The sequence below is a fragment of the Lactuca saligna genome, chromosome 9, assembly GCF_052625555.1.
Source record: "Lactuca saligna cultivar CGN05327 chromosome 9, ASM5262555v1, whole genome shotgun sequence".
Lineage (NCBI taxonomy): Eukaryota > Viridiplantae > Streptophyta > Magnoliopsida > Asterales > Asteraceae > Lactuca > Lactuca saligna.
This window is the reverse complement of record NC_136425.1, coordinates 194780732-194806723: the sequence shown is the minus strand read 5'-3', so window position 1 is coordinate 194806723 and position 25992 is coordinate 194780732. Positions and strand designations below refer to the sequence as shown.

The following is a 25992-nucleotide window of genomic DNA, read 5'->3' as shown; positions in this document are numbered from 1 at the left end:
CATTATGCAATATGCATGACGAAATCTCATATTACATCTGCCATCTGCAATTTCTGCTCTAAACTCACATATGAGATTTCCTCTTCTTAAATGGGATTCCAATAAGTGACAAATGCATAAGTTTATGCATTGAACATTTGTACAGTCTCACTTGAGGATACGAAGTTACAAATAAGATTTTTGGGAAAAAAATACATGTTTAATGGAATTACAACCCAAATAACTAAATAGTAGCCCGTGAAGGCCCATCTACAATTTCATTGGTTATTTTGGTTATTTTTTAATTTTTTCTATTTCTTGGAAAAAGCTTAAAAAATTAGGTTAAATTTGTTATTTTCTCTATTATTATTGTTAGAGCATCAGGGTTAGTGGTTAACGAGATGGTTTGTTGTATATTTTTCTTCCACCATAATGTTAAAAATTCTTTTAACTAGCATTGAGACAAATTTATTTAATATGTTTATAATTCATTCACATAAAAAAAAAAAAAAAAAAAAAAGTTATGAATGGTTATCGAGACCCACGTGACGTGAAAACCGGAGAAACTATCTTAGTTTGTATACATGAAAGATTCATATAATATCGCTAAAGATCATCGCTTTGTGTTCAGGGTCAGCCCTAAAAAATAAAATATTCTTAAAGGTTCGAAACGAACAAGAAAAAATGGCTCTTGTCTTTATTATAATTTTGTATTTTTAAACAAAAATATATGATTAAAAAAATCGAGTCCTGTGCAACTGTCTACTTTGTCTCCTCTAAACCTCCATGCTTTGTTTTATCGCATTTCATGGATCATCTAATTCATGAAGATATTCTACCTCAAAATATTTAGTCAATATTTTTAAAATATAATAAGAAATAAATGATAAAAGTAAAAAGTAAATTGTATGCATTTGGATTTTGCTTCTTTATAGATTATCATGTGTTACCAACAAAGTATGAGTTTAATCTAAAAATTAATGTATGATAAATATGATTTTAATGCATTTATTTATATGACAATTGTATTTGAATCATCATGCTTTATTATTGTATTTGTTTATTGTGTGAGAAGTTAATAACATACAAGGTAGTTAATATATTCATTTTAAAAGTAGAAAATAGTTGTTTCTATTGAGTTGCTAGGCATGATCTTTCATTTGAATTCATTGTCGTCATCGGAATCTAGACCTAAAGGTTGTTAGAAATAGGGGATGAACAAATTGTTTGGATTCTATGAAAGTCGTGATTCACTATTAAATTAAAGTATTTCGATGGTATAGATCGAACACTCAATTGGATGAAATTTAGATATACGAAATCAAAGAATGTATGTGAAAATGTTCTTCAAGATGTACCAAAAAAATGATCAGAAACGGCTATATGATTCTTGTATGAAAACTCTCACTAGATAGTTACAAATTGTCATCAAAACTACCAAACCTGTCATAAAACGAATTTCAGGGAAAAAGGGTTAACTTTCTAAAAAATTGGATTTTGATATATTTTTTAATATAGCAACATAACCCAAATAAAAAATTCAGTGAGGGGCTCTGTCTCTTAGACCCCGCTCCCAGGGGCGCTGCCCCGGATCCCCCTTAGTTTAAGGGTTTCACCCCTAAATAACAGTGTACTTTGAATCCTGAAAGACTCCTACACCATCCTAACTTGTTCAATATTCAACAAGATTACTTTTGATCAACAAATTTAATCATATTACACTTAGATAATATTGATGATATTAAATCGCCAACAAAGATCTATCATTGTGGCTAGCAAAAGGTTTGTGATGCTTGATACAAGGTATGTGGTGAATGTTAGATGTGCCCTCGATGAGCAAATATGTGATGTTTGGACCTGTACCAAGTCTAGTTGATGACATTTTTTGGGTTTGACCTATAAGTAGTTTTTTTTTATCTTGTCATTATAAATTCATGAACGCTTGTAATTGTAAGAAGAAAGTATATATATATGACATTGTATTTTCTATTAACGTAATAAAATCTTTTTATACTTGCGTTTGTTGGTTAGTTGATCGCTCTAATCGTGTAAACCATATTAATTCTTTGTGTTCTTTTTTTTGTATTTTATTGTTGATGATTATCGATTCCTGAAATTCCCAATCCTAACCATTTTTGTGAAATATCTTATACAACTTAATTTTTACTATTTTGTATTCAAGATTTAACAAGATGTATTATTAGTGAAAAAAGGGTTTTGATAGAGAGAAATAATGTCATACACTTTATACTCGAGTTTTTATACCAAAGTACCCAATTAGTATCCCCTTGTTTGATTGCTGCTCGTCTTTGATACCCGCTTCTACGCATTGGCTGGCTACAGTCGTATCTCAATCAATCCCCACAAAAGTTACTGCTGGCTTGAGTCTTCACCGCTTTGCGATCAGTTTCCCAGAAAATTTCGTAACTAATCAGGTGCTGCTCCCTCTATGTTCTCTGTTTCTTTTCGCAAAACAAAGAAAAAGCCTTTAGAAATGACTGAACATGGCAATTCCACCACTTAGGTAATGACTGACTTACGCCTACAGCACCTCCTTTTACCATGCTTAATCAAGCGGCTGACTGGGTTGCAGGAACACGTTTTAATTTTTATGACTCTTTCAGTGATGATTCAATCCAACTCTTTTTCGTGTTTTTATCTCAAGGGAAATTCACCAAAGTTCACTTTGTTCAATTTCTTTATTGCTGGAGCTGTAGTTGGCTAAATTACTCATTCGAATGTGCCTTCTGTTCATTATAGTTTAAACGTACACAAGGTGTTCGACGTAATGCTAATGTCTAATTTCTCTTATTTCATATTCATCTTCAGGCGCAAAATAGGTTACATTTTGCAATCAGAATACAGGTTTATTAATCATCGCAAGCAGTTCTTAATGCATGTCTCTCTCACGTGTTCATACTCTTTCACGTCAGAAGATCTTCTACCACTTTCGTATCACAACTCTTCTACCAAGAAACTTAGTCCACCACTCAATCAACAATGAACGTTCTCCTCCTTTACAGTTCAATAAAGGTATTAAGCACCTGTAAATGTATACATCACATATAAAATTTGTACATCTCCTAAAAGGACAGGAAAACATGATCTTAATTCTTAAGATGTTAAGAATGTTTTTCTTTGCTAGGTTCACACTTCCATCATTCTACTTTCGAAAATAGACACTGGTTTTCTACCATTCGAGCTCATGATGATGTAAGCAATGATATCAAAGACTCTTGTGTTGAAACCAGTGGGACCCAGTTAAGTGGAAAACCAGTTGAATTCAGCAAAGTAGATGCCCGCTTGCTTCCAACTGTACTTCTTATTGGCAGACCCAATGTTGGCAAATCTGCATTGTTTAATAGGTTAGCTGTTCTTGAATAGTTATACATACATACATGCATACATACATACATACATACATACATACATACATACACATTGTGTGGGATCTATTGTAGGTTGATTAGAAGGAGAGAGGCACTTGTGTACAACACTCCTAATGACCATGTGACTAGAGATATAAGAGAGGGGATTGCAAAATTGGGTGATTTAAGATTTAAGGTGTTGGATTCAGCTGGTTTAGAGGCTGAAGCTTCATCTGGTTCTGTTCTTGGAAGGACTGCAGAAATGACAGCAAATGTGTTGAGGATGTCCAATCTTGCACTATTTCTCATAGATGCAAGGTTAGCTTCATAACCTGTTCGTTTGGATATCTTTTTTGCTTAAAAGCTTTAATGTTTCTTTATCTTGAGTGTATGATATAATTAATATCTTTATTTGTTGTTGATTAGAGATGGATTGCAGCCTATGGATTTGGATGTTGGAAAGTGGCTTAGAAAGCATGCTCCTGGAATCAAGATTATTATGGTGATGAATAAAGCCGAATCACTTGATGATGGATTTGGTTCAGTTGATGCTGCTTCTGGTGAAGCCCAAATCTTGGGATTTGGAGATCCCATTCCTCTCTCAGCTGAAACCGGTTTGGGGATGAATGATTTATATGAAGTTCTTAGACCACTTCTTGAGGAATATATGCTCAAGAATATCAATGGTAAGCTTATTCATATGTTATATCATCCTTCTTTCATTTCTGTCTATAACAGGCTATAATCTTTTGTATTGCAACTTAGAATCTTTGGATGAAAGTAATGAAGAGTGTGAGTCTAGTGAGCAAGAGGATGAGTCAAAGCTACCATTACAGCTGGCATTTGTAGGAAGACCTAATGTTGGAAAGTCAACCTTGTTGAATGCAATTCTGCAGGAAGATCGTGTTCTTGTGGGCCCAGAAGCTGGCCTAACAAGAGATTCAGTTAGAGTTGAGTTTCAGTATGAAGGGAGAACGATATACATGGTAAAACACCTCACAATTCTCTTTTCCGTTTTCAGTTCCATTGTAAATGACCATTTTACCCTTTTATAGGTTGACACTGCGGGTTGGTTACAGAGGACAAAGTCGGAAAAAGGACCAGGGTCCTTGAGTGTTGTCCAGTCAAAGAAAAATCTAATGAGGGCTCATGTTGTTGCTTTGGTCCTTGATGGCGAAGAGGTATGGTTGAATAATTGAATTCTACACTTTCTTGCATAAATATGTTCACAAGGATAAAATGGTCATTTTGCTCTCTTTGTGAAGGTTTCAAAAGCTCGGAAAAGCATGACACATGATGAAGTAGTGATAGCAAGAAGATCTATAGAAGAAGGGCGGGGTTTGGTAATAATTGTGAATAAGATGGATCTTCTCAAAGATAAATTATATGATCGGGTCGTTAAAGCTGTTCCTGAAGAGATTCAGACAATCATACCCCAAGTAAGCTACATTTCATTTTGAATTAATGGAGAATTTTTGGTTTGAATTTTTAGATTTTTGATTTATGAATTGACAGGTGGCAGGGATACCGGTTGTATTTGTTTCAGCATTAGAGGGAAAAGGAAGAATAGATGTGATGGATGAGGTGATTCAAACATACAAAAAATGGTGTTTTAGGTTATCAACAGCTCGCCTTAATCGTTGGTTATGCAAGGTATATTTTTATTAGCTCAAATTTGTAGGAAAAAGTAATAATGGAAATAAATGAAAGTATGATGCTATTTCTTTCAGGTAATGAGCCGGCATTCATGGAAGGATCTAGCGTCTCAGCCAAAAGTGAAGTATTTCACACAAGTGAAAGCCCGACCACCGACTTTTGTCGCGTTTGTTAGTGGAAAGACACGGCTTTCAGACACGGATTTAAGGTTCTTAACAAGATCTTTAAAGGAAGACTTTGATATGGGTGGGATCCCCGTTCGTATTTTGCAGCGTGTTGTCCCTAAAAAAGGCACAACTGGCAGTAACAATAGCAGTAACAGTAATAGTAAAAGTAAGAAAAATGGCGGGAAATTCGTTGCGGGAGAGGCATCTGACAAGAGGATACTCAATGTGGTGAAAGATTAAACTATGCATTAAAGGGTTGTACATTGTAGAATCTACTTAAATCACGGAATTTGTTTCGAGGGTTTTTTTATTTATTGGCTTTTTTTTTTGTTTTTCTTTTATATAATTGAGTGGGAGTCCATGTCCCACTTGTTGAGCTAGATAAAATATTTCAATTTTGTTTCATTGACATCAGTCTCAGTCCAATACATGCAAAAATACACTTCTGTAACCTACCAATAATCGTTGCAAGAGCATAAACCATAGCGAAACAAATGAAACCTATTATTATCCCTTACAATAATCTCTCTACCTTCCAACTTTGACAAAATCTTCATAGCTTCATGACAATCCCAACAAACCCTTAAATTCTTCACAATTCTAATACTACTCCCTTTTTCACTCACAAGAATAGCGAAACAAACCGCTAACTTCTCACTATGAGTCCCCACCATCTCTTCCTTTTCTTCATCTTCAACATCTCTCAACACACTCTCCTTATCAACATTATACCCAACCACCCTCATTTTCTTTCTTAATTCCATTAATAACTTGTATATATCATCCGATCTTTCGTGCGACTTATCACCTACAATAAACTTGTGTAATTTCCCATTATACTCCACGAAACTCCATCCGGTTGTTTTCTTTACTCCTATTACTTTCATTTCCTTTCTTACCCTCTCAACATCGCCCCATTTCCCCATTGAAGCGTACATATTCGAAAGCAAAACATAATTACCCGAATTTTGTGGCTCGATTTTGAAAAGTTCATTTGCTGCAAACTCTCCAAGATCAATTCGTTTTCGAATTCGACTCACGTTTAGAAGCGAACCATATACACCTGCGTGAGGTGCCATTGGCATTTTTTCAATTAACTTTTTGGCTTCATCAAGCTTACCTACGCGACCTAATAAGTCAACCATGCATGCATAGTGGTCAACATCTGGGGAGGGTATAGACTCGAATAGTTTTTCACCTTCTTTTATTAGTCCCGAATGACTACAAGCTGTTAAAACACCGATATATGTGATTCTATCGGGTTGAAAACCATCTTTTTTCATCTTTTTTATTAAATCAATAGCTGAAAATCCATCACCATGAGCTGCAAAACCTGTAATCAAAGTGTTGAAGGAGATAACATCGTGTTGTTTCATTTTGTTAAAGATTCTTTGAGCTTCTTTCATGTTTCCACATTTGGAGTACATAAAGATTAAAGAATTGTAACCCGAAATACTCAGATTGATTTGGTTTTCGTTTATGAATTTTAAAGCCCAGTTTCCTAACTCCAATGCTCCTAAATGACCACATGCAGATATCACACTTACCATGGTAACTTCATCTGGTTTTATGTTTTTGGAACACTTGATCATTTCCTTGAAGATATCAATTGCCATTGTTGATTGACCATTTTGTGCATAGCCAGCAATCATTGAGTTCCATGACACAACATTCTTCCCTGGCATTTTATCGAACAGTTGTCTTGCAGAATTTAAATCACCAACACGTGTATATGCAGAAATCATTGCATTCCATGTGACAGCATTTCTGAAAGCACCCAACTCATTAAAAATCTTTCTAGCAGCTTCAAGATTCCCACATTTTGCATACATGTCAAGTAATGCGGTATGAACAAAGCTATTCAATCTAACATTCTTCTCATTGAGCATTTTCACAAGTGAATTTGCAAGTTTAGGATCTGCACGTTCTGAACATGATGAAATGACAGAAACCCATGTTGTTTCATCAGGTTGAACATTGGAACTAATCATCTTGTTGAACAATTCTATAGCCTCTTCTGCAAACCCATTTTGGGAATATCCAGATAACATTGCATTCCAAGAAACAACATTTTTCTCTTGCATTTCGTCGAAATACATCCTTGCTGTTGCCAAATCTTGTATATTTGCATATCCTGTAATCATTGCAGTCCAAGTGATCACATTTCTCTCGGGCATTAACGTAAACAGTTTATGAGCTTCAACCCTTTTACCCCATCTCCAATACCCAGAAATCATGGAGTTCCAATCTGCAGCCATCCTCTCAGACATTTCATCGAACAGTTTACGTGCAAAACAAATAGGCCCATATTTCGCGTACATACCCATGATAGCATTACGTACGTAACGATCAGACTGATGTCCTGTTTTCAAAACATGACCATGTAAGACAATCGCGTCCTTTCCGAATGATTTAATCACGATCGGAAACACAAATGCGTCTGGTGTGACACCGGAGAACCGCAAACAACCAAAGAGGGTGATGACATCAGTATGGGTTCCGATGTGGGAGTAGAACTTGAGCATGTTGGTGAACGCGTACACATTTGGTTGGTCTGTGGAGTTGAAAATGAGGCGGGTGTAGATAGGTGGCGCACGGAGGCGCGTGCAGTGGCTGATGAGGAGTGACACCCAGTAGTTATGGTTGTGGAGTGAATGCTGAATGATCTGCGCATGGAGCTGCGTTAAGTGTTTGAAGCGGGATATTGCAGTGGCGTTCAAATGTGACATTTAAAACTTAAAAGCTTTGGTTTATAAGTTTCTAGGAAGGTTATATGTAGACAAAAATGTATTACAAATCAAGTTGTATTTAACTATACTACAAAAGGCCTGATATATGAAGTCTATAGAAGAGATATTTGAATACAAAGATAGATTGATAAATTGGTTGATTGTGACACATCGAATCAAAGCCTTTCTTGTTATGATAATGAGCCCCAATCATAAATTCATAATCATCCCCTTTTTCCTTTCTCGAATTTATCGTAGATTTTAAAGTATTCATAATGGCTATTCTGGATAAACTTTCTGAAGATCTTCATCTCCTTCACCAGCTCATGATGATCACATATACGATGTGTTTCTAAGCTTGAGAGGTATAGACACCCGTCATAGTTTCACTGACCACCTACTCAAGGCACTGGTTGATGCCAACATCCACACCTTCTTGGATGATGAAGATATCCAAACAGAACTTGATAGAGCAATCAAGGGGTCAAAGGACTTCTATTATCGTGTTGTCTGAGAACTATGCTTCTTCAACATGATGCCTTGATGAACTAGTATTGATCCTTGAGAGGCGTAGGACCTCTGATCATATTATATTGTCATCCCTATCTTCTATCAGGTTAACCCCTCAGATGTTAAGGAAGCAAGAAAGCAGCTTTGGAGTTGCATTAGCAAAGCATAAACACAGAATGAGTTTTTGCTAGAAAGGTGTTTTTTACAAAAATATTTACCAAAAAGATATTCTTTTTAAAATATTTATCAAACAAAAAGATTTTTAAATTTAATCTAAAAAATATATTACGTGCCCTTACTTACTTCTCTGTGATTTTGGGGATGATTGAATTAGTTTTTTAGAGGCCAAAATATATTTTTGGAAAAGTTACAAAAAGTCAGGTTTTCTGATTTTTTAAAAAAAATTGATTTTCCTTCTTTGCAAAATCCAAAAGTAGCTTTTAAAAGTTTTTTTACAAACATCTTTTGTCTATGATCTTTTTTTAAAAGGACTTTTAATCATTCAAAAGATAAGTCAAACACACCATTCATCTCCACACCTCCATCTCCGACTTCGTCTCCACCTACAAATGAGAAGTCGATTTAGAAATCACCCAAGTAGCAAGTAAGGGTCGTCATTCAAAGCCGAGCTACATATCTTCACCTCCTCCATGAAACACATGAAGAAATCTGGTTTCTTGGGGTTTGATTCTATCCGGTGAAAATAAAAGAAATTGTTGTATCCTTCTGGAACTATTAAATGCTTTTACATTACAAATATTTATTGTTATTTGTTTTTAATTGTTCATTGTTTACTGTTATTCCTTTCCAAGGTTTCAAATTTCCGTTGAAAATTTGTTTATTCTTTTCACTTCGGTTTGGTTTAAATTGCATTGCTTTGTTCTTCTTTGGTAAATTCTATCAACCGGTTATCTTTTGTTGATGTTTATTGGCATCCGCCAAAGAAGTTAACTATCAAATTTTAGATGTTGAAATTAGTATATAGCTAGCGGTTTAATGGTTTAGTAGTTTTAAGCAAAGAGATTCATTTTTTTAGCTATAGCAGCATAAGCATAAGGATGATTGATATTTTTGATGGTGTACCTTTTAGTGATTTAAATTGAAAAATATAAGTAATTTAGGATATTTATTTAGATTTAAACCTTTTAGAAAAATATAAAATTTTAAAACTACACCTATTTAATAAATATTTTTAAAACTACACCTATCTGGTAAATAAAATATTCAAATGTCATATTTAGTCAAAAACTCAACAAAAGAATAAAGGGTAGACAAATGTGGAGAGGAAAAGTCAATATGGAAGTTACCTATCAAAAAAAGGGAAGCATGTATATAGTTGGTAATTGCTATGAACTATTTTGAAATTTCAAGGGAAATTTCCGGAAAAGTCTTAATATTTTACTATAATTTATGAAAAAAATTCCAAACTAAAATTTGTTGACGAAAAAGTTCTAGTTACCAGTAAAAACGACGATTTGATTCTTTTTTCTGGTTTATCGTTTTCAATACTTACCCGGTTTCATTAAAATCTCATTATTTTACTATAACTTCATTAAAGTCATATTATTTTACCATAATTTGGGACTTATTCTTAAATTACAGTAAAGTAATGAAACTTTAATAAAACTGAGTAAGTAATAATAATGGTAAACCGGAAAAATGAGTCAAATTGTAACACCTATAAAAAATAAACCAATTTAAAACTTTTTCAAAGATCCATAAACCATTCATTATTACAAAATGTTTTCTAAATAATTTAATATCAGAGTATCCTAGAAAACATAAGTCTAAAATACGAGGATGTGTACGGTCACGTTTTCGCCTTCCCGAGATATCTGAAGCACCTGAAACAATAAACTAAAACCGTAAGCACAAAGCTTAGTGAGTTCCCCCAAAATACCAACGTCATACAAATATAACCATATCATATAACAAACACATAACAACATGCATAATGAGCCTTCAGCCTGACTGGACTGCCTCGTAGGGCCTACAGCCTATCTGGACCGCTCCTGAGCCTTTGGCATGACTGGACCGCCTCACAGGGTCTACAGCCTATCCGGACCGCTTACCTGGTATGTTGGCCTACAACACAAACCAGGTCCGCCTCAACCTAACCCCCAATCAAACAAACATGTGCACATAAATATCATGCGCTAGCTCATATCATATAACAGTCAAACCAATAGAACAAATCACTAATCATTGCAGCATCCCAATAACCGAGATACAGATCTAACCGGTCACTAACATAGCATCATCCTATAACCAGGACACTGACCTAACCAGGTCACTACGCATAAGCATATCCTCATCCTAACTACCAGGATGTAATTAATAAACATATCATGCCATAATCGGATACAATCCATAAAGGCTCGGCCTTGGTGTCTTACACCCTGTTGATATAGTGCGGATAACTCATCTGACACTGCTGAAGTCTCGCGGATGAAACTCCAGTTGCTGGTTGACAGATTCCTGAACTGCCTCAAACAACACCCAATTAATAATTAGGTTCCAAGCCCAAGGTCCAACTCACACTCCAAAGGCCTAAAAGTCAAGTATGGGTCAAAGCCCAACATATGGCCCAATTTTCCAAAATTATGCACAAACTTTTACATGGTCATAATTAAAGGCCCAACTACTTAGTCCAATCCAAACATTTGGCATTTCCAATGGCCCAATATCATATAATCATCAAGGCCTAAAGTATGGCCCATCTACGGCCCAACTTTCCAAATTAGGCCCAAACCCTCTGTAATGCCCCGATTCTCAGGTATGGTTTAAATAAGATTTCTTGGTTAAGGCCTACTCGATGAGTTTGTCACCCTACTCGTCGAGTAGCAACAGGGTGGGATCGCGTGGTAAGTGACCTACTCGACGAGTCCATATTGGGACTCGACGAGTAGGTCCTGGAAAATGAAACCCTAATTCTCGGGGTTTTACACCCTATTTAAACGAGCCTCAACCCCCTTTGGGACGCCTTACAGTTCTAGAGAGCTCTTGTGAGACCTTAATCCGTGTGTGTATGCCCTTTGTGTGTTGAAGCTTGAAAAGAGGATCTTTGGAGGGAGAAGGCTTGGAGGAGAAAGGGATTGGAGCAAGTGGAGTGTGGGAATCAACACTTATCTCAGTTATTATCTTCTAGAGGTACCCAAATCGCCATTTCCTTGTAGATCTCCTCTATTGGTTGAGTTCTAGGGTTTCTTTTATGGAATGTTAAGTTAATGACTTGAGCTATGGGCTAGATCTGAAGTTATAACTCCAGATCTGGACTCTCCTTGGATTCTAGAAGCATAAAGTTGCAGTCTTGGTCATAATTGAGGTCCCTTTTGAGCATGAAGCTCCTTAAAGAACTTAAAATAAGCATTTAGAGCCTTTATAGCCATGAATGCACGTAAAGTTTGCAACTTTACGTGATAAGAATGTCGTAGAAGCTTGGATCTGTGATTTGAAGCCGCTGCATAGCTCAAATCAAGTCTGTTGAAAATGAGGACAACATGAACTTGGCGAGTCCTAAGAAGATAGTCGCAGACTCGACGAGTTGGATGATCAACTCGGCGAGTCCGATGAAGATTGCCATAAACTTGATGAGTTGAAGAACAACTCAGCGAGTCGGATGAGTTTTCCCCAAGTGATGAATGCATGTATATGCATTGTGTTGTTAAAAGATAACTCGGAAAGTGGTCTTAAGGGTTCAATCGTAAATCGTAAGAACTCGGCGAGTCACCCCGGTGACTCGGCGAGTGGGAAGAAGTCTCAGGATACTCGGCGAGTTAAGGTCAACATGGGTTGTTGACCTTAACTAGAGACTTTGACTTTAATCAGGGGTAAAATGGTTTTTATACCCTCAGTTCAGTTATCAGTACCTGACCTAGTGTTTTGTGGGGATTGTAGCCAGACAGTTCCGAAGCAGCAACCAGTCTGCGTTAGAGTTAGCATCTCAGCAGCTAGCGTTATGAGGTGAGTTTTCCTTCCAGTAGGAACAGGTCTACGGCCGCAATGTCGGCCCGTCTAGATAGTAGTAGTTTCGGACTTTGGTCTGATGCAGTAGTTCAGTGTGCTTGATGTCTTTGTGATTCAAGCATGTCTTTATGTTATGTGTTCCGGCCTTTGGTCTGATTCAGTATGCAATATATGTGTTTTATGCTAGTTGATATGTTTACGCTATGATATGTTATGCTCAGTCAGTTTCCGGACTTCGGTCCGATGCAGGGGACAAGGTCTCAGCCAGTTCCGGATTTCGATCTGATGCAATTAGTTCTGAACTTCGGTTCGATGCAGGGGACAAGGTCCCAATCAGTTTCGGACTTCGGTCCGATGCAGAGGGAAGGCCCTGGTTAGTTCCGGATTTCGGTCCGATGCAGTTTCCGGACTTCAGTCTGATGCAGTGGGCAAGGCCCAATATGTGTTTATCTGTTTGTATGGTATGTGGTAGTTTGGGGGAGCTCATTAAGCTTCGTGCGAACAGTTTCAGTTTTGGTTTCAAGTACTTCCGCAAGTAAAGGGAAGAGCTCGGGATGATGGCATCGCACACACCGCAACTTTAGTTTTTATCTTGGGAGTTAGTTCAGTTTTCTTAAATATGACTTGACACAGTTTTGATACAGTTTTATCATAACACTTCGTTATGGTTTTGAGATATTGACATATGATTTTTATTTTATGACATTTGATGTTATGGATTTAGTATTATTTAAACGAAAATTTTTGGGTCGTATTTTGGGACGTTACACGCTCATATGGGCCTTACCCTAAAGCCCGTTAAATTATTCTAGTCCATTTACTTGTTCTTGGATGGCCCATTAATAACTCAATTACCGAAGCCCAATAGAAAGGCCCAACTCAAGGCCCAATTAAAAATTAGGGTTTCTTACATGAAATGATGATTAGGGTTAAGTGTTCCTACTTAAACCATTAAGGACTTAATCCATCAAGTCCAATATTGCTTTAGGTTGATTGTAAATGATTATTAATTAATATATTAAGTTTAGTGAATGATTCAAGTGCGGGTCCCAATCAAATTCCCAAAATTAGGGTTTCACATAAAATGACAACTAGGGTTAAGTGTTTCTCACTTAACCCATTAAGGACTTAATCCGTTAAGTCCATCACTCTTCTAAATAAATCATATGGAGTGATTGTGTTTTACACACAACTCCCATTCCAATGACCTAAATGTGGATCCCGATAAGTCCAAGGGCCATAAATCCAATATTAGGGTTTTCTAAACCCTAATTAGGGTTTCCAACCCCATATTAGCCCAATAGGCCCAGTGGCTAGGTCTTTTGATCATTTAAGGTTCCTTAGTCCCATTAGGGTTTCAACAGGTTAATTAAGGTTTTGCTAGTCGGGTACCACTCACTACCACCTCGGGTAGTGGTGGTCAATGGCGGCTCACGACGGTAGTCACCACCTCACGGTGGTGGTTAGGGTCTCTAGTCTAAACAAGTCCAAGCAATCCAAGCACAACTAAGCACACCGCTACCCAACCTGGCGGCAGGTGGCGGCAAGAGGCGACAACCACCACCTCACGGTAGTGGTTATAGTTTTCTATTATTATTCGAGCACCAGTTACAATTTACAATTCAATAACACACACATACACTAATATAAGCATACACTCACACACACAACCACCCTTGTGGTAGCGGGTGGTGGTACACGGTGGCAGCCTTGGTTTTCTAGCCACACAAAACACACACACCCACATCCAATTCCAGAATATACTCTAGCCACCCACCTGGCGGCGTAAGGCGACTATGGTGACATAATGAGGCGGGCAGCAATGGCGGTCGGTCGACAGATAACGACAACATCGAGTTCAATTCTCGCCTCATGGTCTCTGACAGTGGCAGTTTCGCTATGGTGGCGGAGTAACAGCTGGCAGCGAGGGCTTCCATGTCCGAACAACAGCGTCATAAGCAATCCCTTGCACCATCGGTCTTCCTGGTTGTCTCACGTTGGCAGTGCAGAAACGACAACAAGCTTTGTTGGCGATAATGGGAAGGGTTGGCGGTGAAGTCTGGAAGGCAGTCAAACAAACGAACGGTGGCAACATTGCTCGCAACTTCATTTCCCCGATGTTAGGGGTGAGCTAGATCTGGTTGCTCCGGTGGCTTGGGACCCCAACCGAGGTGGTGTGCGACTCGACAGAAAGAAGGTAGCGGCGCCGGAGTTGAGGACGGAGGGTGAAGGAGATGGGGGCTGCACTTGCTAGGGTTAGGGTTTATGGGCAATGGAACAATTATATACCCGTTCCATACAAACTATGATCCATATTGATGGAAATGGTCCCTCCTCCTCCCTTTTCTTTCAAAACAAATCCTTAATTTACCCAATAAACCCTTGCTCCCATAATTCTTTTCAATATAAGTCTAACATTTACAAAATAACCCCTCTTCTACAAATTATTCTCAATTAAGATCCATAAATTACCATTTCTACTATGGATTTAAGAATCCTTCTCAAAAAAAGTCTGATATTTGCTCTTTAACCTTCGAAAATGAAAAATATATCATTTGGCACCCCGAAACCAACACCTCATTAATTATTATTTGATTTTTCGACTAGAATAATATAAGATAATAATAAAAATCACTTCTCAGGGTTTCAGGTTTATTATTTGATTATTCTATTTTAACAGAATGTTACAACTCTCCACCACTTAAATTTGATTTCGTCCTCAAAATCGCTTCTTACCATTCTCTACACGCCAGACAACAGGAGCTACTTGGCCATAACTACAAGCATACCCCAGCCTTTCCAAGGAAACCGTAACCAACCCTTGCAGGGTTCTAAAACTTGAAAATAAACGAATCCCTTGCAATATGATCACATTTACTAGATCCAAAACCTGAAGTCTCGAGATGGTCTTGCTCCCTGACAGACCTCTCCTACCAAATCATTATTGTTAAGCCCAGTCCAGTTGTCTCTCATCTAACTATTCAACTCTTGATATCTAGGGTTCCAACATCTAGATACTTCTCATACACCTGAAGGCCCAATTCGTCAATACCACCCTAAACACAGAAACTGTTTGAACACTGATCAGCCTCAAGCAGTATGCTGCCACATGATTGTTTTTCCAAAATCTACCAATACCTCCCTGGTCTCAATTCTCTCACCAATCATATGACATACCGGGTTCTGGCCCGGTCGCGGAGCTAAAGGACTCCCACATAGTTGCCTCACCCGACTTCCGCACGAAATCCTTCCCTGGAACTAGTTGCCACTAGTTATCATGTCACTACAACTCTAACAACCTCTTGATCCCACCGATCGGATCCATGCGTCGAATCCCATCATTACTAAATCCACGGCTAAAAGTGATTGCTACATGACCCATGGTATCCTTACATCACAAGCAACCTTATGCGATCCATTGCTTCCTTGGTCTCATAACTGTAGTGATGTTCCTATAGTCTTATCACTAGCTTAACCAGGTCTAATCCCTCTGAGGAAACCCATAAACCAATCCGTGGATTTTCATATCCTCACTGCTACACTCGAACTAGTGGGTACTACTGTCCCTTCCGTGTCCTAATAACATGCTCATGCTATCTACCAACCTAGTGAATGTTGCAGCTACACCCACAGACTTACATCACTCTAGCACTATCTACTAACCTGGTGAATGCTACGACTACACCCACAGAGTTACAACACTTCTCATACTATCTGCCAACCTTGTGAATGCTACGGCTACACCCACAGACTTACAACACTTCTCACACTATCTGCTGCTAGTGAATACTACGGTTACCCCCGCAATCTTACAACACTTTCCATACCACCTGATCGCTAGTGAATGTTACGGCTACCCCCGCAGTCTTACAACACTTTCCATACTACCTGATCTCTAGTGAATGCTATGGCTACCCCCACAGTCTTACAACACTTTCCATACCAGTCGAACACGCACTCGACCTATCACACAACTAAACTTAATTCATGGCTAGAAACCCAACCTAACTTCCCTAAATTATGCTATCAAGCATCAAGAAGACGCGACTCACAAGTTGGGGAGCCTTACCGAACTCCCAACCCACACAACCCTCAAACCAAACAGTCACTTGGGTTGTCTTCCTTCCTGACAACGATGCGAAACTTATCCTATTTTCAAAACCGATCTTGCTTCTGCATTCCAGGTCGATTCTCCCCCACTTAGATTCAACTAAGTCTTCACAATACATGGAAATTTGAGAATTCCCAATCCTTCTTACTTTCCAACGATCGATTTGATGACAACCAGACCTTTCTAACTAGTACTCCTTTACTAGCTAACCCCAAATGATCACACGCTTCTAATAACTAGATGAACATTTCCTCAAACATTCTCAGGGTATAAGATCTTAATTATATACAACCGTGATGCATACACAAGCAACTACAGTAATGATGTCAATCTCATATAAGGAAAACCCTAGGCTAGCAGGCATCATGTAATCAGACAATTTTATCATGCATTTTCTGAAGATCTCTAGCCTAGTATTAGCATGTTGTTCTAACATATCATGTAATCAAATAACTGCAGGGTATTTTGGGTTAAAAATAATGTGATTATGAAATCAAATACTATCCCTATAAATAAGTTCAAAAACATTCACAAAATTTCCATATGAGATGTGCAAGTACCTCAACGGATCGATTCAGTTTTCGTTTATTAAGAAAGTCAGTATTATACTGATTTGGTTTCTTAAAATGAACGTAACTTTTGCATATGACCTCCATTTTTAACATTCTTTATATCCACGGAGTCCTGAGATTATAATCTATCTAATTTAATCATAAATTAATCCTAAGTATATAGTCAATGCATAAAAAAATTATTTTTAGAGCATTAATTAGTACTGATTTTGTGAATTGTTTTATGTTGCTAATGACTGACAACTTTGACCAATTTTGACATAGCTTCAATTGCATATAATATCTTAGAACAATCAAATGATAGGTCCTAATGTAGACGGGTTCGCAGTGGCTTGACCAACTAATTCTAAAGTATTTTAACCAATTGTTACAGAAAAGGTTATCATTTTTTGCATGGTGGTCCATCGCATTCGCGATCAAAATCCCTAGATGTCCGGCTCCTCTCAATCCTAAAATTTTTGCTCTGACAACCTTGTTGGAGTTGATGAACTGTTTCAACGGATTGAACACGGTCACTCATGCACATAGCAGTGACGTTAGGTTTTATGATATGTTGACTACGTAGCTGCAATTTCATTCAATTTTGACTCTTTAGTACGTAACTGAAAGCGTCAAGTCGGGGGGAGATAAATTTAAATTTTGCTTACTTTTGATGGACAACCATGGCAGATGAGAATCCTCTCTGAGTAAAGCTTTCATCATTGTTAATAGCGTTATAATTGAACACCATTTTGTTGCAATATTGTTCTTTGTTGGTGTGTATACGTGGATAAGAAAATTTTAGCCTTTTGAAAGTCAATATAGGTTAAGAAAAAAGAGACCAACAAGTGTCTATGTGGAAAAGGGTTAACCGAGTTGCCCCTTCAGAATGTTCAAAATGACTTTTTGGATTTGACAAAATCAACTTTATGCCCCTATAAAAGCACCAAAAAACTTTTAGGACTAATTCGACAAATCCTAAACATTCTTGGGCTAATGTGTTATTTTCCAAATTATTTTCTATAATCTTGGACCTATAAGCATTTAAAGTTTTGCCTAAATATTTACCAAAGTTCAATAAGTGATTGATGTAAACGGAACATGATCAACTTCGAAGGATGCTTTACGGTGCTTCCAATTACGTTTTTTTTTTTTTTTTTTCCAAAAACAAGTTAGTATAATGGTTATAATTGCGTTTTATAAGTACAAACCATTGGGGAATTATATTATCAATGTTATTTAAGTGTAATGGATTTATTTGTTGAACAAATACAAATTTGATAAACATTGAACAAATATGAGTAATGCAAAGTGCACATTTGTTTGAGTTTGTTCAAGATTCAAAATACATTATCATTTAGGGATGAAGTCCCTAAACCTACGAGAGTCTGGGGGCAATGTCCCTGGTAGAAGGGTCTAAAGGGCAGAGCCCCTGACTGAGATCGAAATTGACCCGATTTTTTTATCCTAATCTTGAACCTGATTTTAATGATCGTTTATAACAGTTTTGTGACAGTTTGGAAACTCCCTTGTAATAGTTTAGCTAGTTTTCAGCTGTATAGGTTAGTAATTCATTTTTTATTAGAATTATAGTACGTCACATTAGTAATTCATTTTTTGTTAGAATTATAGTACGACAAGAACATTACATCCTTCCATTCTTTATGTTCGAAATCAATTTTTTTTATCAGTTTCTACCATCAAAATACTTTAATTTGATAGTAGAATCATTACTTTCAATTTTTTGTACGTCCAATTTCTAACACAAACTTCTCTTAATTTCAGGCATTTATGAATTTTGTGATATTAAGAGTCATATTTATAGTTGTAAAACTAAAAGGGGCTGCACCTGACATCTAACTCATAATCGATGGGGGTTGAGAGTAATTGAGGGGGAAAAGAAGAAGAAGAAGCATCACAAAGGGGAAATTGGGTCGATTTCTTCAGCAATTCATGACTATTAACTCCCCTCGATCTCCAGATTTCTCCAATGATCAGCTAACTATCGATAATTGTTTCGATTCAATCTCTGCACATAAGCAATTGAATTAGATTAGAGAGATCCTCACAAACTGCTCACCCCAGATCTCCAATCAAGATAATTCAGCCTTGTATTGTTATAGATTCCGATCTGTAAATTGTATTGGTTTTCTGAATACATTTGGTATCCACTTATTGTTTTTCAATTTTTGTGTTGGGAGAGTTTTTTCTTCAATGGCGACAAGGAACAGAACGTTTCTGTTTAAGAAGTATAGAGATGCATTGAAGAGCGTTAGGGCTCCGTCTTCATTAGCTTCTTCTAGCTCCCGTGGTGGTGCGGTGATTGAGTTAACCAACGCCGGCTTGCTTAAACAAAATAGTTCTTATGCTCCTCTTAGTACCGAGGATCCCGGGACTTCTTCGTATGTTTCCTCTATCTTTCATCTATTTTTTTTCCTGTGTTTATGAAATATGAAACTCCATTTCAAATTCAAACTATCTGTTTGTTGATCGGTTCATTAGGTTTTAACATCAAATAGGTTCTGTACGATCTCATTGCATTTCTGTACATAATTATCTACAGAAAAATGTGTCTGCTTAACAGTAGTAATTCTAGCTCGCTGTGTTTGAAAATACGCTTCTGATCTGGTTGATATGAGGTTTAGTATATCATAAACTTGGTTATTCTCCTGAGAAAATACCCATCTTTCGGGTATTCATGAGAAAAACCAGTGTTTCAATCAAGGTGAAAGAATGGAAGATTTCTTCGAGAAAAGCATTAATGTTTCCATGAGTATCAAAGCTGTTTGCACCAACTGACAGAGATCATTCTAGATATCAATGCTGTATTGCATGCTCATTTAGATTTGTGCATGCTGAGTTAGGTTAAGATGCAGGATCTGACATGGGATGAAGAAGAAAGTTTAAGCTTCCTTATGTTGCATGCCCATTTATTGACAAGATATTAAGGAAGTGCTGTGAAAGAAGTTGTGAATCTTGGACAACTTCATGGATTAAACAACATTCTTGGTTATGCAAAACCCTCTTAGGGGTTGTTTCTTTTTTTTTCTTTTTTTTTTTTTCCGCATTAAGTTCTGTATGCGAAAATTGATTGAATGGGTATCTAGATAAAGTGTCATATACATAAGGTCTGGTTCTTTTCTAGATCGAGTAAACTGTTTGAATGAAACTAAATGACCATTTTACCCCTACGTTCCAATTTCCAAATAAAACAAATATAAAAAAGAAACAACCCCTTAGATGTCAATGTAATCCAAGTGCAAGGATAAGAGAAGTTAGGCTCCTATGAGTCATGGTGTTTTGAGGGTTATTAAAGTTTTTACATTTGAATTTGTTGAAGGGTTTCAAAATATAGAAGTTAATGAAAATGTGTTGTGTGGTTTTAAAAGTAAAAATATAAAAAACACAGATTGATTATTATGATTTTGCAGGGCAGGTGCATTAACTGTGGGGCTTCCTCCTGCTTGGGTTGATGTATCTGATGAAATAACAGCAAATGTGCAAAGAGCAAGGGCTAAAATGGGAGAATTAGCAAAGGCACATGCTAAGGCTTTGATGCCATCATTTGGTGATGGAAAAGAAGATCAACACAAGATTGAGGCTCTTACACATGAGATTACTGATCTTTTAAAAAAATCAGAAAAAAGATTAAAGAGATTATCTGCTGGTGGGACTTCTGAGGATTCAAATATTAGGAAAAATGTGCAGGTATCATTATAATCCCATCTTTAGATTTGTCATGTGATTGCTTGAAATTTAGGCTTAGATGTAGGAAATAGCAATGCACTTTCATTTATTTGGTTATGGTTAAATTATAAAGGAAAAAAACAACATAATATTTTTGCTAGTTTAGTGGTTTAATCACTAATAATACTCCATTTTTATTTTTTTTCCAATCAGTTAATAAAAGTTGTAGACATTTATATGAAACTGGTTATTTTGCAAGTTAATATCAGGTTAAAATGGTTAAATTGGAAAAATGGTTGAAACTTTAATGGTTTGATTGGCAAAAAAGTAAAGTATAAGTGGTTAAACCACAAATTGCCCAAAATATAATGAGTTTTCTGTAATTTGTCTTGTATTTTATTGTAGTGTTCTACTTCCATTTCTTTCTATTACAGAATTGTACTTTAATGAATTTTCCCAATCATAATTCATAGTAATGTCATCCAAATACAAAGAAATTGTTGTTGCTATAATAAGAAAAGAAATATTAAAAGTACAATGATATAATAGAAAGAAATGAAAGTAGGATGCTATAAATCACTAATATATAGAAGTACATTGAGATTTCTTGCATTTAGCCTGAAGATTTATAATATTTGTGTGTATTTATTTGCAGTTAGGTCTTCCAATTATCTCTTTTTCTTCAATGTTCTCTTTGGAGTTTTGCTCACAACATAATATCTTTTTTGTCCACTAAATCTGAATAAAAAATCATTATAAAAATTGTGTCAGAATCCAGCTTTTTATACTGATTTTGGTTGAAAAAGAAAAATATAAAACAAGTTATGTGTATTCAGTATTCATCATAGATTCTTTTGTTTCTGAAGAAATGTGCCTGAGTTTATTTATTTAAACCATTGTACATTTGGCATAATGGAATCAAGGAATGTTGATTCCATTGAAATTAAAAAAAAAAAAAAAAATACTATGGAATGTAACATTCTAGAAGGAATGTGATTCCTTCCATTTTGTTAATTTTCATTCCATCATGGAATGGAATGAAAATTACAATATAACCAATTTTTATGAATGTAATATTATAACAACACATATCATTTTTAAAAAATATCCACAATTTTAAATGAATCACAACTTTATTTTCCTAAAATACACTTTTACATCTAAATTATTTTTTTTGGCAGCGTTCTCTTGCAACTGATCTTCAGAGTCTTTCAATGGAACTCCGGAAAAAGCAATCTACTTATTTAAAGCGCCTTCAACAGCAAAAAGAGGTCTCTCCACTCTTAAATTTATATAAATTTAGTATTACTTTATAAAAAAATATTTGAATCATCTGATTAAATTCATATGGTTTATATTATTGTTCTCCTCTATAACTTTTCAGTAATAGCTTCTATCTTTAATTTTCAGCCAATTAACTATTTTTTATACTGATTATATTTATACTTTTTCCGATTGTTCAAAAAACCGTTTTTTTTTTCTTCTGGTTACCCGATTTTGATATCAAGGAAAAATACAGAAAAACACAATGTAATTTTACAATTTTATCAATTTAGCAACTGAAGTATTACAATAGTCATTTAAAAAATAGATAAGAGTAAATTACATTTTTGGTCCCTGAGTTTGTTCAAACTTTGTAGTTTTGGTACCAAATAGTTTTCTTTTGCAATTTTAGTGTCTATTTTCAATTGTCATGATGATTCTGGTTCCTGAGTTTGTTCAAAAGGTGTAATTTTAGTAGTTTCCCACTTTCCCTTTGCAATTTTGGTGCCTATTGGGACTAAAATTATTACAATGATTGAAAATAGGCACCAAATTTGCAAAAGAAAATATTTGGGACAAAAACTGAAAATTTTTGAACAAAGCCATGGACCGAAAATGTAATTTACTCAAAAAAAAAAAAAAAAGTTCAGACCTTTTCTAAAACCGAAATGTTTTTTTTTAAATGGTCAGAAAAAGTATATAATGTGTAATCACATAAATTTGATCAAAGTAACACTATTCTTTTTATGCTTGAGAAACTATTTGTTGATAGGTGTTACTTTGTGTTGTTGTAGGGTCCAGATGGGGTTGATCTAGAAATGAATTTAAATGGAAAGCATTCTAGAAGAGATGATGATGATGATGAGTTTGATGACGTGGTACATATATATTTGTTTTCTTTTATTTACTCAATAATTATTTATGGTGTGTTTATATGGTTATAAATTTATAATTCCAGTTCCTTTATGTTATTACTTGACTGAATATAATTAATGAGTTAATAGAGAAAGTGAGGGAAATGACCAATTAAGTCGTAATTTTTTTACAAAATTTGTCCTTATTTATTTGAAAGAGGTTAAAATGATGTTTGTTTAGGGTTTCAATGAACATCAAATGGCAAAGTTGAAGAAAAGTGAGGCTTTCACAGTGGAAAGGGAGAAAGAGATTCAACAGGTTGTGGAATCAGTAAACGAGCTCGCTCAGATCATGAAGGATCTTTCTGTCCTTGTCATCGACCAGGTCAGCAGCATGCTTTTTACAAATTTGCCCTCTAACACCCCGTTTCTTACATAGTCTACAAGACACAAACACAAACAGGTTGTACTGTGTTTGGCATGCATGCCATGCATTAAGACTGATGTCAATAGGACAAAATTTACAACTTTTTTTTACTACCCCAGAAAAAGGCAGAACAACTTGTTCTTGGTAAAAAGACCAAAATGCCCTCCTAATCCTCATCATAAAAAAATATCCATAGAAAGCTTGTCTAGTATTGTCCCGTGTATCACACGGGACTGAATTTGACTAGACAAGCTTTCTATGGCTATTTTTGATGATGAGGATTAGGAGGGCATTTTTGTCTTTTTACCAAGAACAAGTTGTTCTACCTTTTTATGGGGTAGTAAAAAAAAAATTGTAAATTTTGTCCTATTGACATCGGTCTTAATGCATGCCAAACACAGTACATGCTGTTGTGTCATGTCCTAAATAGGGCTTAAATAATTGATGATTTTATATTGTGAAAATAGGGAACTATTGTTGATAGGATAGACCACAATATTCAAAATGTTGCAGCGTCTGTGGATGAAGGCCTTAAGCAGCTGCAAAAGGTTCTATATATATATATTTTTTTTATATCTAATATTCCATATATATATATTTTTATATACATAAAAAATATATGTAATTATCTTTCCGATGAATTTGTAGGCGGAAAGAAGTCAGAAAAGAGGGGGGATGATAATGTGTGCGACAGTACTAGTGATCATGTGTTTTGTTATGTTGGTTCTCTTAATCCTTAAAGAGATTCTTTTCTGAACTCTTAATTCTCATATAATATGTCTCTCAAAGTATTTGGCTTACAGAGTTACTGTTATGACCCTCCCCCCAACCATCCTCATGTGACTATGTGAGACTTAGACGAAAGGCTAGTTTTGGGAATTCCCATAAAAGACGGTATGTGTTGTTCTACTTCTATGTACTTTTCACAAGGGCGGGGGAAGGCTGGGTGTATAGATGATTTTTATAGTGTAATTTGCCTAAGTTTTGGGATTAACCTACTAGATTTTCATTTTCATTTTCATTTTTTTTTTGTATCGATTTATTCTTCAAATATAAAAGAAGAGGATATTATTACAAGTTTATAGTAATGGTTTATCTGTTTGAAGAAAATGTTGTATGAGTAATGATTGGTTATTTTTATATGAATCAGAATAAACAACAATCTTAACCAACCAGTTATAACTTATAAGCTGAAATTATAAATGACAAAAGTTAAACCAACGAATAATTATGAAAAATTGGCAATTGCTTTGAACTGTAGTAGTACAAATGACCAACAGTTTTGTATCTTAGTAGCAATGAAATTTTTATTTTTTATTTCTTTTAAATTGCTCCTATGACAAACAAAGTAGCAAACCTTAAAAAGATTAAAAAAAAAAAAAAAAAAAACAATTTCTAAATTGCTCTTATGAATTTTTTATTTTTTTATTTCTTTTAAATTGGTCATTTTTTTTTATCAACCCTTAACCTCTTTATGGCCATGACCAACGACACTTTGGTGCAATGAAATTCTTATGGTGTAAAAATATATATCAAGTGTTATGTAAGCTAACAACTGATTCAATAAATTGGTATAAGTCAACTCAAATACCAACCCTCCATTGCTAAATAATAAAATTGTACTATGTTTAAATATGTACCATCATATTAAGATTGTGTCAATGGAACAAATTTTGTAATTTTTGTTGAACCTACAACATAAATGTTGTCCACATGCTCATCATCCCAAATAACTTTGGGACAAAATTAATAAATAGTCCTTTTGGTTGAAAAAATAGACCAATTTTAGTCCTTATGATGAATTGTTTGTATAGATCAACCTTATGCTTTCAAAATGTTGCAAAGATGATCCTTTTACCTATGGTGTTAACTTTCTAGTTAAGTCTTTTGTGAAATGACTCATATGCCCTTCTTGTCATAAGGATCATTTATGTAATTTGTTCATGCTACAGTAACCATTTATGTAATTTTGTCGATTATTCGTTATCTTCTTATTTTATTTTTATTTTTATTTTTTATGAATTAAATTTTGTAATGTTTTTTTCAAATATATTATTTAATTTATTTAATATTTTTTTACTTATATCTGTTGATATTTTTGTTCAAATAAATTTCTTAAATTTTTTTGACGTTTTATTCGAGTACATTTATTACTTTTTTTTGTTTTGTTCGAATAAATTTTTGGACGTTTTGTTCGAATAATATTTTTTTTATTACTTTTTTTAAACATTTTTTATTGTTTTTTATAAAAAAAAATAACAGCATTTTTTAAATAACCACTTAGTCAACAATGTATACATTATGGCCGTATCATTAAAGGTGTCAAATCTGACTTGGTACTGTGATCCCTTAGTCCAAGACATCACTTTCATACAATGTTTTGGACTTCTCTGTTCCAGGCTACTTCCACTTTAAAAAATGTCTTCTATTGATGAAGAGCTCAAACATTTATGGATATGTGTCAATTGTTTGTATGATTATATGCTCAAAATAAAGTTGATGTGTTTTTTGTATGATTATATGTGATTATTTAGAAATAATTCGTTTTGCTTCGATTTCGGTGGTTAATTGTGTTTAACTGGAATTAATCATATATAATTATAAAAAATCAAAGTAAAACGAACTATCTCCAATCTGTACTACTGTAAAAAATAATTCCAATTAATCAAAATTAGCCTCCGAAACCAAATATAAACGAACTATTTCTAAATAATCACATATAAT

At 35.3% G+C, this 25992-nt stretch overlaps 3 protein-coding genes across 5 annotated transcripts; 2 read left to right on the top strand and 1 right to left on the bottom strand.

Annotated features, from left to right (window-relative positions):
• The first annotated feature begins 2239 nt into the window (after positions 1–2239).
• LOC145015265 (GTP-binding protein) lies at positions 2240–5498 on the top strand. Of its 3 annotated transcripts, none has more exons than XM_078973719.1 (10): positions 2240–2414; positions 2820–3012; positions 3125–3344; positions 3441–3665; positions 3774–4033; positions 4113–4333; positions 4403–4528; positions 4613–4786; positions 4863–5000; positions 5078–5498. In XM_078973719.1, the coding sequence occupies exons 2-10, from the start codon at positions 2877–2879 to the stop codon at positions 5408–5410; spliced, it is 1833 nt and encodes a 610-aa protein (XP_078829845.1). In that variant the 5' UTR covers positions 2240–2414; positions 2820–2876; the 3' UTR covers positions 5411–5498. The 3 variants fall into 3 exon arrangements, with proteins under 3 accessions (XP_078829845.1, XP_078829843.1, XP_078829844.1); XM_078973717.1 differs by having other exon boundaries at positions 2241–2414; positions 2809–3012; XM_078973718.1 differs by having other exon boundaries at positions 2241–2503; positions 2809–3012.
• Positions 5496–8547, bottom strand: LOC145015264 (Pentatricopeptide repeat (PPR) superfamily protein). Its single transcript, XM_078973716.1, has one exon. It carries the CDS (start codon positions 7897–7899, stop codon positions 5623–5625), a length of 2277 nt encoding a protein of 758 aa, XP_078829842.1. The 5' UTR covers positions 7900–8547; the 3' UTR covers positions 5496–5622.
• Positions 8548–18890: 10343 nt separating this feature from the next.
• LOC145017672 (syntaxin-43-like) lies at positions 18891–24378 on the top strand. The gene is made up of 7 exons (XM_078975663.1): positions 18891–19439; positions 20469–20745; positions 21906–21995; positions 22782–22865; positions 23083–23226; positions 23736–23816; positions 23917–24378. The coding sequence occupies exons 1-7, from the start codon at positions 19252–19254 to the stop codon at positions 24022–24024; spliced, it is 972 nt and encodes a 323-aa protein (XP_078831789.1). The 5' UTR covers positions 18891–19251; the 3' UTR covers positions 24025–24378.
• Positions 24379–25992: the final 1614 nt, after the last annotated feature.